The sequence below is a fragment of the Lathamus discolor genome, chromosome 3 (assembly GCF_037157495.1).
Source record: "Lathamus discolor isolate bLatDis1 chromosome 3, bLatDis1.hap1, whole genome shotgun sequence".
Taxonomy (NCBI): domain Eukaryota; kingdom Metazoa; phylum Chordata; class Aves; order Psittaciformes; family Psittacidae; genus Lathamus; species Lathamus discolor.
Window position 1 is genome coordinate 81,241,141 of NC_088886.1, and position 18,473 is coordinate 81,259,613.

An 18,473-nucleotide genomic window follows, 5' to 3' on the forward strand; every position below is an offset into this window, starting at 1 on the left:
GGGAAGAGAATGTTTCCTCAAAGTGTCCAACTCATAAGCCTCAGTTAAGAAAAGCTTCACAACTGAAAAGTCTACTTCAGTCCGACAAGAGCACAGGACCTTCCTCTTCTCATGTCAGACAAGTAAGTAAATACAGGATATTTATCATGGAATTAACAGTGATTCTTGGTTCTTTGAGATATCATGCACATAGATGACTACAGCAACCACTAATTCAAATAACCTGTTAACTGTAAATCAATGTTGTTCCCATTCTGTACCACTGAAGAAACTGAGTGTTTTGGGGAAAATGATCACAACCTTCCAGCCTGAAATGGGAGCGCAGGGGCTTGTGCTTGCAGGTGGTAGGCACAGCCTCAGGCTGACATGACTGGCAAGAACTTGGCACCTCTGTGCCAAGAGAACTTCAATGAGACCTACACAGAGTGAGTAATCTTCAAGGGTAAGTAGGCTGGCTTCAATCTCTACCCCCATTTTATTACAAACATAGATGGCTGACATCAGCTATTCAGATGGAAAAACAACATTAGTGTTATCTATAATACCAAAGGAACGTATTATCTGCTGTAAAATAACAGGAGAAAAAAACCCTCAAAACACCACCCACCCACACAAAACCCCAAAGTACCAGCAAACATGAATACGTTCATTAAAGGCTCACATTCAAAATACTCTGCCTAGAGTCTGATGAGCTATTCTTCATTTGTGAAGTTATTCATTCTCAAGTAACAGGCTTTTCAAACTGCAGCAGAAGGTACTCTCTAAGTGTTCTGTTCTAGCTTTATGAATCACACCTTTACTGCACAGACCACAGCTTGCACTGCACATCTGTCACCTGTAACTGCTTAGGTACAAACAACAGCAAACAGCCCAGAACAGCCTGATCAAGCTTGTCATCTATTTCTCAGCTTTTTACAGCCACCACTTGTGCAGATACCAATTCACTAAGCACATGTACAACAATCATTAATGTTTAGCCCCCCCAAAAAAAGACCTAGTTTTAAGTTTATTATAGAATACTGCAGTATAGAAGATAACATCTAGAACAAACCACACAAGATGACCAATATACTGAAAAATGGCATGTTATACATGTTTATTACCAAATTTATATTCCACTATGAAACAACAGTAAGTGCAAAAAGTAGATGGAAAAAATACCATGAAGTTTTCGAGCTGTTCAAACATTGTGTGTAATCCCTTCATGTAACAGCCAAATGAGGCTCAAACCCAGTATTCTTCCCTCTCTGCTGCTGTTTGACTCCGGTAGACTTTTAACTTTGACCACAAGTACTCTGAGCATGCAGGCATCACTGAATTTATCAAAACCAGTGAAACTAGAAAGCTTTAAATTTGTGCTTGGTTTAAGCCAATCTGAATAAAGGTAAATACTACAAGAATTTCCTTTTGTCTCTTGAAACTTTCACAAAGGTAACTCCTTTCTTTCTAGTATCTGTTTTTGTCTCAGACCTGCAAGGTAACAGACCCTTTAGAAATGCAGTTCTCCATTCCTTCTAATTCTACCTCCCACTGAACGAAATCACACTTGTGCAGAGTATCAGCTATCTTAGTCATGCAATTTTGTCTCCTCTCGTAGGGGAAGCAACGGAAGGCAATCAGTTCCTAGAATGACAGCAACTTTTACTATGTTCTCAGGAACATTCATGTTATTCAAAAAAGTTTATATTCTAGGTTGTGGTGCAAAGCAGTAAACTTGGAAGAAGTACCAATTTTCCCTGCTTGTGCAAGCTAGGCAAGATGTCCCCCTGCTCATTGCAGGGTGGTTGAATTAGCCTTTGAAGGTCCCTTCCAACCCAGACCATGACTCTACGTACAAAATGCACGTGACCATCCAAAGGTATGAACACATGACAGAATTTCAACAGCACTGCACTGCAGCATCAACCAAATGGATAAGCACACAAACACAATGGTATACAAATTCTTCCATTTTCTTCTTCCCTTGTGTAACGTAGCTGATGATACATGATCCTATAGCAAACAAACATACTTCTCGACAACTCCATAGTATTGTTTGAACTGAACCAGTTGATATTGTTTGGCTATGGAATATGGAAATGTCCCAGAGAGAAACATGCATTAAATTGTTGTGCTTTTAGGTTAATGTTAAATGAAACCTGGTCTGCCAAAGGAATTCTGATTTAGCTGGTTTGCTACTTCTGCTGATAACACACAAAATGATCCAATGGCTAGAGCCATCTAATGAAGCTGGTTAGAAACACAGTATAATACCTTCAAGATATTTTCTGTAACTTACATATACTCCTATAATATACACACATAAAATGGACATACTTTTGACACACAATACACCTCCCTGTTGATACCACCCTATCTAATCTTGTTAACTCATTCCTGTTGTTTCCCTAGAGTTACAAACACACCACAGACATACTTGTCATGGTTCATGGGAGAGAAAAATTGCCTCCCCCGCCTCCTTTCGCTCTTAACTCCTTTACCCAGGCAAGACCCCATGCATAGCTAAGTACATACAAACATAAATACTTACATGAAGAAATTAAATATATTTCATTTAAAAAACAGAATTAACCCGTATATAGCATTTTAAATAAAATTCATCTTTTATAAGAGTAAAATTTTGCTTAGAGAGCAAAAGGCAACTCCAGGAGTTCCTGAATATTTCTGTGCGCTGCTGACAGACAAGTTTTTGCTAAGAATTCCTGTGCGAGTTTGAAGTGGTTACTCCTTTTCCTTTTAAAAAAAGGCTGTTGTATCAAAAGAGTCATCACAAGATCTATAGAACTGTGAAAGCAGAAAGGCCACATAACCTGGTTTATAGGAAATTCGTAAAGAAGCTTTCTTTTCCACCCTACTCCACTCAGCCCTGCAACAACAAGGGTGCCTGTTTTGGTGGATGTGGCTGGCTTACAGCAAATGTAGATCAGTGTAATTATACTGATGCTTCACACCACACCCTCACACAGGTACCAGCTATGTCCCACACATACTGTAACAAGCAAGGTAAATTTTGACCATTTTACCTAAATTGTATGGAAACTTTAAGTTAGACTATAAATCTATTGTAGATTATTCAGAACCCTGGACAGGAAGGAATCAAAAAAGCAGCAGGGCAGTAACAGTTCACTGGTTACAATTCAGAGATCAGATTTCCAAAATGGACTTCTCCTTTGACATGGAAGGTCTGCCTCAGCTTTGCTCAGAAACAGGTTCAGAACCACTCTCTATCATCAAAACACAGGATTTCAATGTAGACAAAATCGATGTTCATTAGAAAGAATGCTAGCCTTCATCTTCCTGTTTCTAAATCTAAAATAGTACATTTTGCTTTGAATGAAATATTTTAAACAAAATCCTGCCTAACATCAGAAATAAGTGAACAAAAAAGGCATGAAGTTTACTGCAGAACTCTCAAATACATGTAATGTCTACCTGTCAAGAGAAGAGTCAGGATACTGAATTTCCAACACTTGTCTTACAGTAAATGCTCTCTGCTTATGTAAAATAAAAGAAGCCCTGAATCAAGCTCCAAGGTTTTATATCCTTTTGCAACACTGAAATGTGCCTGAGAATTTTTTGTGTGCACGCAAAAATGCCCTCATTTAAAAAGATGCACAGCACACTTTGGAAAGATCGCTTAGCTTGAAGGTTTCATTCTAATACATACTTTCTTATTTCTTAGTCCTTATTCATTGCACCTTCCTCTGTGTGCTCTGGAAAGAAATCAACTTCTGTTAATACCTCACTAGTACAATTTCACTCTTTCAAAATGTAAATCCTGGCCACCAGTTTCTGTGTTTGTAAACAGAAGTATCGTTTTCTTACACAGAGCTATGGGTTCCCTCCTGGCTTCTCCAAGTGGAGAGTTTGAAAGAGCACAGCTTCTGAAATGGAAAAGACAATAAAAGAAATAAAATCCCAAGTTTTCGTATTTGTTTTCTACAGAGAGGAACTTGGACCAATAACGCTGGTCAGACCGACTGCTATCTTAAAGTTACATTTAAATGATACAACCTGACTAAAATACTATGGCCATATGGTGGGGAAACAAAAAAACATAGCACAGCACCTGTAAGACAGATCTTACACATACAGTTTAGAAAGTCAGAACACTGACAATGTCTACAGTAGTCTTTATATTTGTTTAAGCTAAGACAGACGCTGAAGGTGGCCTCAAAACTAAGCTTTGGTTTCTTCTTCCTTATTTTCCACAGAAGCCTTCTTCCTCAAACCCAAACAATGTTCTTTTAGTCCTCAACCCCAACACTTCTCTCTCCAACATCTTTCACATGCACATGCCTTCCCCAACTCTTCTGTAACACATCTAATGATGCCTGTACTGGATGTTTTTCCCTCATATATTATTTACTATGCTAGAAGTCAGTAATTTTTCAGACCAGTCAGTCCTCCTTTAGGATATCCATTTTTGATGACTGTGTGCAAACTGGAGCTCCCAATGCTCCAATCATGGCTGGAAGACTCTGGTTTCTTCTCAGTCCTGCCATTAAGTTAGTACCTGCATTTAAAAACACAGCTGAGTCCTGCCTCCGCAAGCTAACCTCTGGCTCCTGATTGTTCCTGCAGTCCTGTGTTTCAGGGGGCTTGATCACCCTGGCAATACCCAGCCTCTTCAGCCTGTCTACCAGGTTCATCTTCTGCTGGCCTACATCTGGAGCATTACGGGAGGGCTTCAGGCCATACATTTCTTGCAAGAATGTTTCTGCTGGTCGAGAAGCCAGGAAATTTTCTGAGTGATGCACCCGAGGCTCAAACAGTGGAGGGGAGGGACAAGGTGAACACAAGGGAGAATTTGGTGGAGTAGAAGGAATGGGGAGAGTTCGAGGGGGCTGAAGCAAAGGCAATTTTTCTAACATGGGGCTATCATAAACCTTGGCAGAGATGCCTCGTTCTTGCAGAAGTTTAGCCAGACTTCTTGTGCTGCTGAAAGTAGTGGTTGAGTCTCTTCTGTTGGTGAGAAATTCTCCAATACTAAGCCTGTAAGAAATGGTTGGAGTGCTCACTACTGGGTTTCCAATACTGCTGCCACTGCTTCCAAGTGAAAATGGGGTTACCACGGAGCTGAAATAAAATAAGAATGAAACAGAGAAGATGCACATTAGACACCTTTATACCTGCTCTGGTCTGTGTTTGCCTTTTAGTATACAGAAGGCTTGAGAAAAACTAAACTACTGCTGTTAACTGTGACAGTTTCAGTTTTAGTAGATTCCGTATTATTGTTCTGCAAAATACTTAGAAGATAGGCTGACAAAGAGGTTTTGGTCTAAGTACCAATGAATTTACTTGCTGTGGTCAAAAGGTAATATACTGTATTAGACAAAGTACCAACAGAGATGTCCAGTAATAACTTAGTTTAAAAAAAGAAAAAAAAAGACAGAATTGGAAAGGATTCAATTTCAAGCTTCTCATTTTTATTACAACTACCTGTATGAGTAACATCCGCTATGTTGCCTAGCTGCCTTGGTATCTTTTAAAACCCGTCCACATATCAAAAGCCAGAAACAATTGTTTAAGCCTATGCAGTGACATTGAGGATAGCAGCAGTCATCATACCTGGGAGTAACTTGAGTGACATCAGATGGGTGAAGGATCCTGCAGGTAGTAAAGGTAAATGTAGAATTTGTGGAAGACAAACACTTCCCTGGATTTGAGGCTGCAATGTGGAGAATTTACATTCATTGAGGGTAAAAATACAGATAGGAACGAATCAAAGCAAAGTTTAAGATAATGTTATCATCACTGCTATTTTTTTTGTTTAATAAAGAACAAAGACAGCAAAGACAGCACTGTCACAAGGTCAAATGCTTTCCATTGAGAAGAAAACACTACAAAATAAAAAGAGGAAGACACACTAACCATGCTTCTTACCAGTGAGTGGTGCTGCTGCTGAAGTAATAGGTGGGAGGAAAATCCCTGCCACTGGCTTTGCCACTGTACATTTCTTTTCCTCTGGGACAGACTGCTGCACTTGAAATGTTATACCTCCTCCTTCCTCATCATCTTCCTCCAAGTCAGAGATGTGGTGCACAGCATCATCAGACAAAGGGGTAAAACCTTTTGTAACAACACCTGGTCTTGGGTCAAGAATGGTGCCTAGGTTGGGTCGAGCAAGCTGCTGCCAATGAAAAAGGGTCTGAGATCCTGGTGAGGCAAAAGAGAAAAGTCTCAGAGAGCCATTACCCACTACTGTATTGAGTTACAAGAATTCACAGAATCATAGAATAGTTAGGGTTGGAAAGGACCTTAAGATCATCAAGTTCCAACCCCTTGCCAAGGGCAGGGACACCTCACACTACACCATGTTGCTCAAGGCTCTGTCCAACCTGGCCTTGAACACTGCCAGGGATGGAGCATTCACAACTTCCCTGGGCAACCCATTCCAGTGCCTCACCACTCTCACAGTAAAGAACTTCTTCCTTATATCTAACCTGAACTTCCCTTGTTAAGTTTAAACCCGTTACCCCTTGTCCTGTCACTACAGTCCCTGACGAAGAGACCCTCTCCAGCATCCTTGTAGGCCCCCTTCAGATACTGGAAGGCTGCTCTGAGGTCTCCACAGAGTCATCTCTTCTCCACGCTGAACAGCCCCAACTTTCTCAGCTTGTCAATTCATACAGGAGGTGCTCCAGCCCCCTGATCATCCTTGTGGCCCCTCTTGTGGACTTGCTCCAACAGCTCCATGTCCTTCTATTGAGGATATCAGAACGGCACACAGCGCTCCAAGCGAATTCATGATCAGAACAGCTCCAGCAAACTGGTGTCAACACTGTGGTACACATGACACACTTGGACGGCAGTGCCAAGAAAAAGCCCAACATTTAGCACCATGTAAAAAAGCCAAGTAGAAAGTGATATGATGAGCTAGTTGGCAAGTAGCCTACCATATACTACTACTTCCTCTTACTGCATATCATACCTAGCTATACACACACCAATGACTTAGTTGGCAAAATAATATAAAATCCTTGTCTGCTGATGAGAGAAGGAAAACCATCATCTTACCTTCAATGGGTTTGACAATTTGCAGTTTTTCTGGTAGGAGAACACACAGGTTATTGGAGCTGGCAGAGAGATCAGTGACTTCTGAGTTTGTGCCCAAGGAAAAACAGCTTTCTGTGGGTGTGCTACAGCCACTAGTCCCTTCTTTCTGATCAGCCAGCAAATGCATTTTTCGCTCCCATTGCTCCTCAAAGAACTGCTTTTCACTCAGATAGTTCTGACGACGGAGGGAGAGCCTGTGCAGAGCTGTGACTAAGTCACTGTCTCCAGGGATTCCCGGCTGGCCAGGATTACGAGTGTCTCTGTGAGAAACGTCAAATAATAATAGATATTAAGACCATTAAATTAACTATTTCTCTCCTGCACAGCAAAGTTCCACTCTGGATTTAGTTTTGAATCGGTTAGTTTAGAAAGAAGATAATGGGCTGTGTTTCCTACTTCAAATTCTTCTCAGAGCTGCTCCTCTGGGTCACCCGTGCATGGCTCTCCAAGTGGTGTACGCCAGACTGAAAGGGCTTTGCTGTCATAACAGCACTTGACCTATTAGATCCAGGGATTGGCAATGGGGCAGGAAAGGAAGAGGAACGGCCACGAGTGACATTAGCAACCCTGACAGTGTCAAATACTCGTTTCTGTTGATCCCTGCAGAAAAGACAAGCAAACAAATGTGGTTTTCATATTAATTTTTTTAAAGATATAAATAAAGAAAAAGCTCTGAAAACCAGAGTTTCTAAGTCTACAGAGACCTGACTAAAAAGATTTAAGCCCAGAAAAACAGGATTGACTAAGACATTCATGTTTTCAGTACCATTATTCTATTAAATATCAGAATTACCACTTAGTCTGACCTGAAAGACCTGGACCTCTATAGATAACCACTTGAGCACAGATTTTAATTTCTACATTCTGTCAGAAGCATATATATAATTTATTACTTCTTGCTCAGAAGTAAGAGGTTTTCAGGGCTTTGGAAATTGTTCTCACTCTTTCACCTATAATTTCATTTACCTGAAAGTTTTTCTAAAAGTATTAAAAAGGATAAAACTAGCACTGTGCCTCAGAGAATTTGCATCAAAAATCTCACAAATTAAAGAATGAAAAAAACATCCTTTCAGCAAATTCCCAACTTCCTCATAGAATCAAATAAGAACAGTAGAAACCAAAGTTTTAAAGATCACCAAATACTATAAAGCTTTTTTTAAGTAAAAAAAATTATTATAGAGGGAATATTCACTTCTATAGATTTCCTGAGATCAGTTTCATCTTACTTAATACAAGCATACGGAAAATATTGAAACAGTACAAAGATTTGAAAACATACTTTTGCTTGGAGAGAACAGATTCATCACCCTGACTCAATTCCTTCCGCATTGTCCCTTCGATTTCTGCTGCAAGAGAATCCTAGAGAAAAACGGAAACCAGAAGAGTTTATGAACTAGACTGAAGTCTTCCTCCTAACTATTTCAGCATAAAATTCCTCTAAAAAATACTCTCAAAAAATCTCCATTTGTATCACTGATATCAGCATGTTTGGACAATCTTTTGGTCTCTGAAGGAAGGACTTGGGGGTAGTTATTCACCATAACTATACCTATGTATTACCAGCATGGATTCAGTTCTCATTAGCAACATCTCATAGAATCATAGAATAGTTATGGTTGGAAAGGACCTCAAGATCATCTAGTTCCAACCCCCCTGCCATGGGCAGGGACACCTCACACTAAACCATCCCACACAAGGCTTCATCCAACCTGGCCTTGAACACTGCCAGGGATGGAGCACTCACGACCTCCCTGGGCAACCGATTCCAGTGTCTCACCACCCTAACAGGAAAGAATTTCCTCCTTATACCCAATCTAAACTTCCCCTGTTTAAGTTTTAACCCATTACCCCTTGTCCTGTCACTACAGTCCCTGACGAAGAGTCCCTCCCCAGCATCCCTGTAGGCCCCCTTCAGATACTGGAAGGCTGCTATTAGGTCCCCACGCAGCCTTCTCTTCTCCAGGATGAACAGCCCCAACTTCCTCAACCTATCTTCCTACGGGAGGTGCTCCAGTCCCCTGATCATCCTCGTGGCCCTCCTCTGGACTTGTTCCAACAGTTCCATGTCCTTTTTATGTTGAGGACACCAGAACTGCACACAATGCTCCAGGTGAGGTCTCACAAGAGCAGAGTAGAGGGGCAGGATCACCTCCTTTGACCTGCTGGTCACGCTTCTTTTGATGCAGCCCAGGATACGGTTGGCTTTCTGGGCTGCGAGTGCTCACTGAAGCCGGCTCATGTTCATTTTCTCATCGACCAACACCCCCAAGTCCTTCTCCGCAGGGCCGCTCTGAATCTCTTCTTTGCCCAGTCTGTAGCTGTGCCTGGGATTGCTCCGACCCAGGTGTAGGACCTTGCACTTGTCGTGGCTGAACTTCATAAGGTCGGCATCAGCCCACCTTACAAGCGTGTCAAGGTCCCTCTGGATGGCATCCCTTCCCTCCAGCATATCAACCTCTCATTCTCTTGGTACTCTTTTTGTTGATTTCTTAAGATAAGCTACAAGTGTAAGAGCACTGCTTAACCTGAGCACTAGCTATAGCACATGCCAATTCCCTTATTTAACAGAAAAGGCATACAAAAAGGAAAAATAATTTTAATATCACAATGTGTAAAGTGAATGGTTAGTTTACCCAACACCTACAATTAAAAAACCATTGCCTACTACTGCTGCAGCTCCTGTAATGGCTGTTTTACTCATATAGTTGTATGCTACTACAGGCCATATGTGCATGCAATACTAGCGGTATTTATTACCACAAGAAATGCTCCACATGACTGGGGGTGGCAGAGACAAGCAACAGATCTGGCTCTGCTACGTAGCAGCTTCACTTCTTCCTGTGATTCATGCAACATTCCTAGACACTCCGCATTCCGATCTTGCAACTCATGGAGCTGAAAGAGAAGAGAGACCATTACGTGATGCCAAAAACCTTTGAAAAAAAAAAAAAAAAAGGCAGAGTGAAACTTAATTAACTCCTATAGAAACCTGTAACAACTGATTCAACACCATAATACATTTCCAACTGCACATGCCAACATCTGGCATGGACAATAGTTAGCATAGCACCCACACCAATTTTAATGGTGAAGCATGAAGTCCAGATTAAGACCCGAAAGAGGAAAAAGTATCAGAAAAAAACCTCACAAAACTCTGCAGATGCAAAAGAAGCAAAAAAAGAGAACTTTCTTAAAATCTAATGAGCTACAGTATTGTTGATATAATCAGTAATATTAATATACTAAAATGCTCTTTTTCTCATAAGTACTACGAATTTTAAGACCAGCCTACTTGGAACAAATTCCTTGCATTTCATTTTCCTTTGAACTACAAAAGTATTTGTGTAGACTTATATAATTATTCTTTTCTGCCAATCATATGACTCCAACCACAATGAAAAATGAAAAGCCTATAATGAAAAAACAGTGGTTTCCATTCTCTCTTAGTTTTCTTCTTCTTGTATCCTATTCCAAACATTTATGTAAACATGTGTATATATAAGCCTTAAGTACCTCTGCTGTGAGCTGTCTCTGAGCATCTTTGGAAGCTTGTAAGTGAAGTTTCAGCTCCTCCTTTTCAATCACATGCTGAAAGCACAAAGAGGTGCTCATCATTTTCTCAGTCAATTTCCCCCAGTTGACCTTCTGCCACACTTTATTGCCACTCTCTTGCAGTGTAACCCCTTGGCTTGCAAGTCAAGTTTTACCTGCTGTAAGCACTGGTGTGCACACACACACAAACGCACAAACACTCTTCATCAGAATTCCCTTACTTCTTTGAGCTTATGTTGGAGATCAACGATCTGAGACAAGAGGGATGAGATCTCTTCCTGGTAGCGAACCAACTCCTCACTCTTCTCTGATAACTCCTCTGTTATTCTACAGATTTGAGCATTTGTTTGCCCTTCAAAACATAAAAGTAATTTAATAGAGAGCTTTTCCTAACATATGATAAAACCACAAACCAAATACAAAACCCAGAAAAGATCAGTGAAAGTAAACAACAATCTGCAACGTAACCAATAATCTAGGAAATCAATTCTTATGTACTATTCTTATAGTACATAAGAATAGGTGTCTTTGAACATCCATAAAGAAAAGTTAAACGGTGAGAAGGAGAAAGAGAGGTAACTTCAAATGCAGGTGTAACATATTAAGAGCTATGTAGAACCCGAAATACACATCACAAGTATATGAAATGACCATAACAAAATCCAAGGTAAGGTGCTATAAACAATGTCAAGTTACACACTGGCTCATGACAAGGCCAGATTTGGAATATGCTGAAGAAGTCAGCCTTTGAATTGATCTTGTTATTAACTACCATTTCCTGTAAGCAAAGGCATTTTGTCAGACCATTAGCTCTTGATTCTGGTCACTATCTATTCCCCAAAGACCTACTGCATACAATTTTCCATTTCCTTCTTGCTTTGAGCAAGCACTTCATCAAATGATACGACAAAGCAACTCAAAAAGGCAAAATATTTTTATGCAGTTAGTTTGGCTTGTACACTTGCCCTGGAAGTATATCAAAATCATATTCATTTTGACCAATCTTGCATAAAGGTGATACCACAAATTTAGTGGTTATTGTATGTCACATGTTTACTGCAGAACAAGATCCTGCCCATGGACCTGTGGACATATAAGCTCATAGTCAAATACCTTTCTCCTGAAGATACAGATTTTGACTAGACATATTTCAAGAGAAGATTGTTTCTGTGAGTCAAAAGTACCTAGGATGCCCATATGTGCTACAGAATTAGACAAAACAAAAATCACAGATATTCTCATAGGAGAGCTTGTATGAAATTTGCAAAGGACATATACTTTCTCAGAGGGACAAATAACAACCGAGTATGGATCAATTCATAGTATTTTATGGTCATCTGGAACAAGAAAAATCAAGCAGCAACTCAGTCTTCTTTATGGTGGTTGTACAGAAAAAAAATATCTTAAAATATAAGCTTAAGGTTATGCACAAAGGAAGGCGCACACATCCAATGACTACAGATAAAAAAATTGTACCACCAGGTTACACAATCACCACACAAGAAGGATTGTTTCTTATTGTTTCAGAATACTTAAAAGGCATTTGTGTAAGAGCAGCTGAAATTCTTTGCAAATAAGTACTCCCCACAGGACATACGGGCAAGTGTTCTAGAAAACTTAAAGCACTCATCAATTTAAATGCTTTGGTTCACAATATGTATTTAAAAAATAAACTAATGTGTTTATAGATATACAGTAATTTAGAATGAGCATTTAAGAGTCTGTGCACTGATACATTTCGGCGTCAACTGTGCAAAATGCTCTATTCAAGAAGTGTATTTTGTTGATTTTCCAGTGTCTGTAGTCTTCTGTTTAGGAGTCTAATGGACATTAAATACCGTGTTCATTTTCTCTCTCTAAACACAGTACACATACCTTGAGTTGGATGTCAAGTGTGAAACTTGATGAAATATAGAAACAATTTTGCACTTGGCTAAAGAGCAAAACTTGAATAATTGGCATAAATTACAGTGATAACTACAACGCTGTAGGCACTAGGTATTTAGAATACCATTTTGGCATTGCAAGATACAGCCTGGATACTCACGCAGCTCTTTGACACAGTCGTTGACTAGCTGCTGTTCCTTCTCTTCATATGTAATGGTTTCTGTCTTCAGATGGCAAGCCTTCAAGAAAATAATTGGTATTCCAGTTTCAGTTTAGCTATACATATATTAATGTTATAATTTCTTATTTCTAAAATTCTTGAAAGTGAAGAGTCTCCCCTCTATCATTTCTATGAATCTGGACCTGACCCATGTCCTTGAATCACATGGGTCTTTTGCATGAAAGACAGACAAGATGAACAAAACTTGACCTCTTGCTTCTAATACAAAAGATGTTGCAAAAACATGTAATTTGGTAGGGAAAGTAAACCAATACACAGTAATCAGAGTAAGCAACTGAATTTGCTTCAAAACTTTTTAAGGCAAAAAATCTTGAAAACTGAATAATGTTAGCCATATCCTTTATGGCATTGAAAAGATCTCAGTAGAACAGCTTTTCTCCATATTCCCCAAATAGTCTATTTAGATTGTAAATTTTCTGGGCCAGAGACTGAGTATCACAACAGGTCTAAATAACATCGAGCATACTACAACCCCCACTTCCTTTTCAGTTGTGAAGATGATGGGAGGTTTAGATTGGATATTAGGAAAAACTTCTTCACAGAGAGGATGACCGGGTATTGGAACAGGCTGCCCAGGGAAGTGGTGGAATTACTGTCCCTGAAGGTGTTCACAAACTGCGCAGATGAGGCCCTCAGCGATACGGTTTACTGGTGGTATTGGCAGTCCTGGGGTAATGGTTGGACTTGATGATTTTAAAGGTCTTTTCCAGCCCAGCTAATTCTATGATTTTATGATTCTATAATGATACTGTTCAGGTAAGTCTTCTCTATTCAGGACTGTTTACCATTAACTCATCAAAACACTTAGTAAATGGGTTTAAAGATTATCCAAGCAAGTAGAAGTACAGTTACACAAATGGAGACAAATACACTTCTTTACATAATGCTACCACATGAAAAAAAAAAAAAAAAACGGCTATTTGAAGTCAGTGAAAGTTATGTTGTATCACAGAATTATAGCAGTCTCTTTTCAACTCCAGCTGTTGGTTCCATGACTTTCATAGCTATTATTTTGTCTGGCCATTTAGTCTGTATCCTTCAAAAGGCACAGTGCCTGTATTTATGTTTTATACACAAGACAGACCAATTAAAATAGAGACTAATCATATCGACAAAACCAAGTTTTTAAAAGAATATGAGTAGAACCTTATTAACCCTTATAATTGAATGACTGACAAAAACGTAAAGGCAACACAGTGGAATTCCCAAAATACTACTAATCACAATTTATAGCAAAACAGGTTGCACAAGCTTAAGGGCCTAATAGGTCCATATACTTTTGCTGGGTGCTTACACATGTTAACATATTCTTTCACATACCATAAGGGCATTAAGGAAGGACTACTACAGGACTCTGGAGGTAATGAGGAGTAGTGAAGAAAACAGAAGGATGTAGGGGTGGAAGGAAAGTGTTTGGATATGATTTGTGTACAGAGATACAAGATAGTTATACGTGTCAAGAAAAACTCAGATGCTGGATTTTTTAACCATCCTGATCTATTTCATAGCCAGCATAGAATCATAGAATCATAGAATAGTTAGGGTTGGAAAGAACCTTAAGATCATCTAGTTCCAACCCCCATGCCATGGGCAGGGACACCTCACACTAAACCAAGTCACCCAAGGCTCTGTCCAGCCTGGCCATGAACACTGCCAGGGATGGAGCATTCACAGCTTCCCTGGGCAGCCCATTCCAGTGCCTCACCACTCTCACAGTAAAGAACTTCTTCCTTATATCGAGTCTAAACTTCCCCTGTTTAAGTTTGAACCCCTTACCCCTTGTCCTATCACTACAGTTCCTAATGAAGAGTCCCTCCCCAGCATCCTTATAGGCCCCCTTCAGGTACTGGAAGGCTGCTATGAGGTCTCCACGCAGCCTTCTCTTCTCCAGGCTGAACAGCCCCAACTTTCTCAGCCTGTCTTCATATGGGAGGTGCTCCAGTCCCCTGATCATCCTCGTGGCCCTCCTCTGGACTTGTTCCAACAGTTCCATGTCCTTTTTATGTTGAGGACACCAGAACTGCACACAATACTCCAGGTGAGATCTCACAAGAGCAGAGTAGAGGCACAGGATCACCTTCTTCGACCTGTTGGTCATGCTTCTTTTGATGCAGCCCAGGATATGGTTGGCTTTCTGGGCTGCCAGTGCACACTGAAGCTCGCTCATGTTCATTTTCTCATCGACCAACACCCCCACGTCCTTCCCTGCAGGGCTGCTCTGAATCTCTTCTCTGACCAACCTGTAGCTGTGCCTGGGATTGCTCCAACCCAGGTGTAGACCCAGCATAGATGATATACACTGTAAGTATGACATACCTTTGATCGGAGAGCAAGGTTCTCCTCTTCCAGCTCTTTGAGTTTATCTTGCAAGACATCCAGCTGCAGCAGATCATGTGGTACATTGAAAGACTCATTGAAACGAAGTGGTGTGGAACAGCTGGAATCTGTTTCACTCTCCTCAGAAGCAATAGAAACTATACGAAGCAGGTCATCCTTCTTTGACAGTTCATGCTGCAGCTGGTTAACCTATGATAAAAGAAGATCACCAGCATGTGAAATATACTTTAGCTACACAATATTGCAGTGTATTAATTATGCAGCCTCTTGGAACACCATTGCTTCAGTCTAAAATGCGATTAAAAATAACTCACAGGTCATGATCAATTTATTTCTATTTGCACACAAGATTGAGCCTCTATTTATTTTATAAGAAGTTCACAAAATCGTAAGTTTAACATTGTAAGGAAGATTGAAAATTCAAGGTAACACAAAAATGGACAACAAAACCTACTTTTTTAATAATTTACTTCAAAATGATTTTCCAGCTGCATTAATACATGTTTACATTTTAACATACTATCATTTTGATTATGACCATTCTTCTGAACTGTAACTTCCTGTATGTTTTACAAGTATGTTTTTATTACCAGCATACTGTTTCATACAACCAGCTGAACTGATTTCATTGTACTTAGACTATATCTGTTGACCCCACTGTTAAAAAACTCGGAATACTTTATGATTTGTCAACTATTAAATTCTTTTTTAAGAAAGAAAAACTAAGAAAAGATTAGATCAAGAATCTGTGCTTGAAGAGATGGAGTAAAGACCTTGAGCAGAATTCAGTTTTTGTTACATTTCATTTACCTATTTATTCTTGGTGTAAGCATCCCATTAAGACAGCTCATTTTCTGGCTGTTTCTTGTCCTATGAAGTTGTTATGTAGCAGGTCATATCAGATACCAGCTACTTATTTTGACTTAGATTATTAGATTCTTAGTTTAATGGTAGGATATCTGACTGATGGTCAAAACAACCACTTTGAAAATGCAATCCTGCTGTAGATATATCATAATAATACCTAACATTCTCATAATTCCTCAGTAAGTACAATATGTAGTCTTCATAGTCAGTTCTTGGACTAAAAAAGCTGATTGAACAATGACAATTAGGAAAATGACATCTAAGCATACTTCCATAGTTCGAGAGCTGCAATCACCTGCTGTCACAATGTCTTACCATCATTAATTAAAAAAAAAAAAAAGAAAAAAAGAAAAAAAAATAATAAAAGGAGTGGGGGAGGGAAAAAAATCACTCACTCGATCTAGAGTTTGCCCTAACTGTTCTTCTAGTGCTTCATTCTGTTCCGTCAGCAGGTGGTTTCGCTTAAGGAGGGCTTGTCCAATTCGAGCTGCCAGTTCCAGGTCCCGATCTTTCTGCTCACAAAATGAGAACTGATGTCTACTTTTGATCAGATAAGGTTTATATTCAGAGTAGTTTTAGATTTTTCTAGCTGTTGTCTAATGAATCACCACTCTGAGATCCCCCTTCACTCTCAAATGGATAAACATTGTTAAAACAATTACTAATGCTTCATTATTTGGATCCTGAACATATGCATAACTGTGTTTCTTAATGCAGCACATTCTCTTCCACAATCACGTCCAGTACCAGGGTGAGGGGAAAGTGCCAAACCTCGTGAGAGTTTTGTTTTTTGTCCTGAGTACTGGAGATGTTATATGGGCTCTGTTAAATCATATGAAGAAGCAACGTTAATTTAGGCCTGTAGTCTTTCAAGTGACACTTTCTCGAGAACAGGCTGCTCAACTTGAATAACGATGACACGGTAGAAGCAAAGGAGCAACAGGAAAGCAGAAGAAAGCTATTTCTTTCTTACACTCACTGTCTCCATGAGTGACCATAGTTTTGCTGATTTTTATTTAAATGGGCAGCTTCTCACTACCTATGTGTTTGATAAGCAGCTCCTGAAGATAACTGAACCAAAATTTCCAGTAGCTGAAAAAGCCCTTCCTCAAGTACATGTCCTCAAATATGTTAACATTGCATTACAGAGACGAGCATACCTCAGCTAACAGATGTTTGACCATGTCAGCATCAGAGTAGGCTTTCTGCTCCACATTATCTGTGCCAAGAATTGAGAAGAGAGAAACATACTTACTCAAGTAGCTTAAGTACAAGAGGACTGCTGGGGAGGGAGAGTTAAAACTCAGAGGATGATGTTTACATACAAACACAGTAGTTACTTAGTTAATTAAGCTAACAGAGGCTATGAAAATGAATCTTAACTTCAGAAATATGCAAAAATACTCATTTGGGAGACTGATACAATGAAGTATTGAACATTTACAGCTTTCAGCAATATTACCTAAAACTTGAGGTACTCGCATATCCTTCAGATTTAGGAAAAGGAGAAATATCTCTTAAGATCAACTTTTTGAATACAGCTAAACTATTAAATCATCAAACCTGCTGTGGAAGAGGGAAGGGTGTATTGGAGCATACCCAAATATAGCTGAATACACCTGCAGACTTTACCCTTGAAACAAAACTTACATTAGCTTGTGTGACATCTATACATGAGAAGAATGGAGACCCCAGAGACTAATCATGAAAATGTATTTATTAAATGCTTAATCATCTTGGAAACAGCTTAAAAGAAATGGGAAAATGTATGCCTGCATTTTAGAGGTAGCTGTAAATCCTATCTTACTGATAAGAGTGACTGACATTAGAAGAGTTTGTAAAACTATTAAAGAACTCAGAACAAGTAGGATTTGAAAAGCAGGACTAAGTGAAAAACAACCAAAGCATGAAGAATTTGTGACAACTCTGAGCAAAACACAGTGCTGAAACACAAAGCACTGGTCTGCTCTAGTTTTTGTCCTGAGAAATAGAAGATGCTAGTAAAGGAGAAATCTTAATTACCTTGTGCAAATTTGTGAGATCCAGCCAAGGAGGAGGAAGGAAGTTCAATAAGAGCTAGAGTGACAGAAAATGAAAGATACAGGAGGGGGGAAAGAAAAAGAGGAGAAAGAATTAAAATGTAAGGAAATATGTGATTTTTTTGCAGGCATCCACCACCACAAAAAAATAAATGCATGTGCAAACACAGTTTTTATACTAGTAAATCTTTCTTAGAACTTTTAAAGAACAATTTAAACACGATTCCATTCAGAAGCAGAATTATACATCTCACTTGCAGGTGATGGATGCTTGCCTGTCCTTGTCTAAGTCCAAGAGAAATCTGCTATTTTTGCTTTATGGAATCAAGATCATGAAAGTAAAGAAGGCAACAATATAAGTTTAACAAATACAGAGTATCTGCTTCCACTGAAGGTCTAAGTTAAGTTTTGAAACTAATTCCATCATCACTGCACTGCAAAATGAGATCACTATGGATTGGTCTAAATCTATTTCTGAAGATTTCTTGACT

General features: G+C 39.4%; 1 protein-coding gene across 3 annotated transcripts in view; it reads right to left on the reverse strand.

Moving 5' to 3' along the window:
- Positions 1-1,069: 1,069 nt before the first annotated feature.
- TRAK2 (trafficking kinesin protein 2) overlaps positions 1,070-18,473 on the reverse strand; it is a 29,110-nt gene continuing 11,706 nt past the window's right edge. For 2 of the 3 annotated variants that reach the window (XM_065670053.1, XM_065670055.1), the window contains 13 exons: positions 17,104-17,162; positions 16,339-16,455; positions 15,056-15,265; positions 12,659-12,737; positions 10,833-10,963; positions 10,573-10,647; positions 9,817-9,954; positions 8,339-8,418; positions 7,456-7,659; positions 7,021-7,319; positions 5,887-6,159; positions 5,572-5,671; positions 1,070-5,079 (listed from right to left, as the gene is read on the reverse strand). In XM_065670053.1, the coding sequence (XP_065526125.1) occupies positions 4,401-5,079; positions 5,572-5,671; positions 5,887-6,159; positions 7,021-7,319; positions 7,456-7,659; positions 8,339-8,418; positions 9,817-9,954; positions 10,573-10,647; positions 10,833-10,963; positions 12,659-12,737; positions 15,056-15,265; positions 16,339-16,455; positions 17,104-17,162 (2,444 nt within the window). In that variant the 3' untranslated portion in view covers positions 1,070-4,400. Of the gene's footprint in view, positions 5,080-5,571; positions 5,672-5,886; positions 6,160-7,020; positions 7,320-7,455; positions 7,660-8,338; positions 8,419-9,816; positions 9,955-10,572; positions 10,648-10,832; positions 10,964-12,658; positions 12,738-15,055; positions 15,266-16,338; positions 16,456-17,103; positions 17,163-17,965; positions 18,144-18,473 lie in introns of those variants that run through there. The other variant, XM_065670054.1, reaches the window with a different exon arrangement.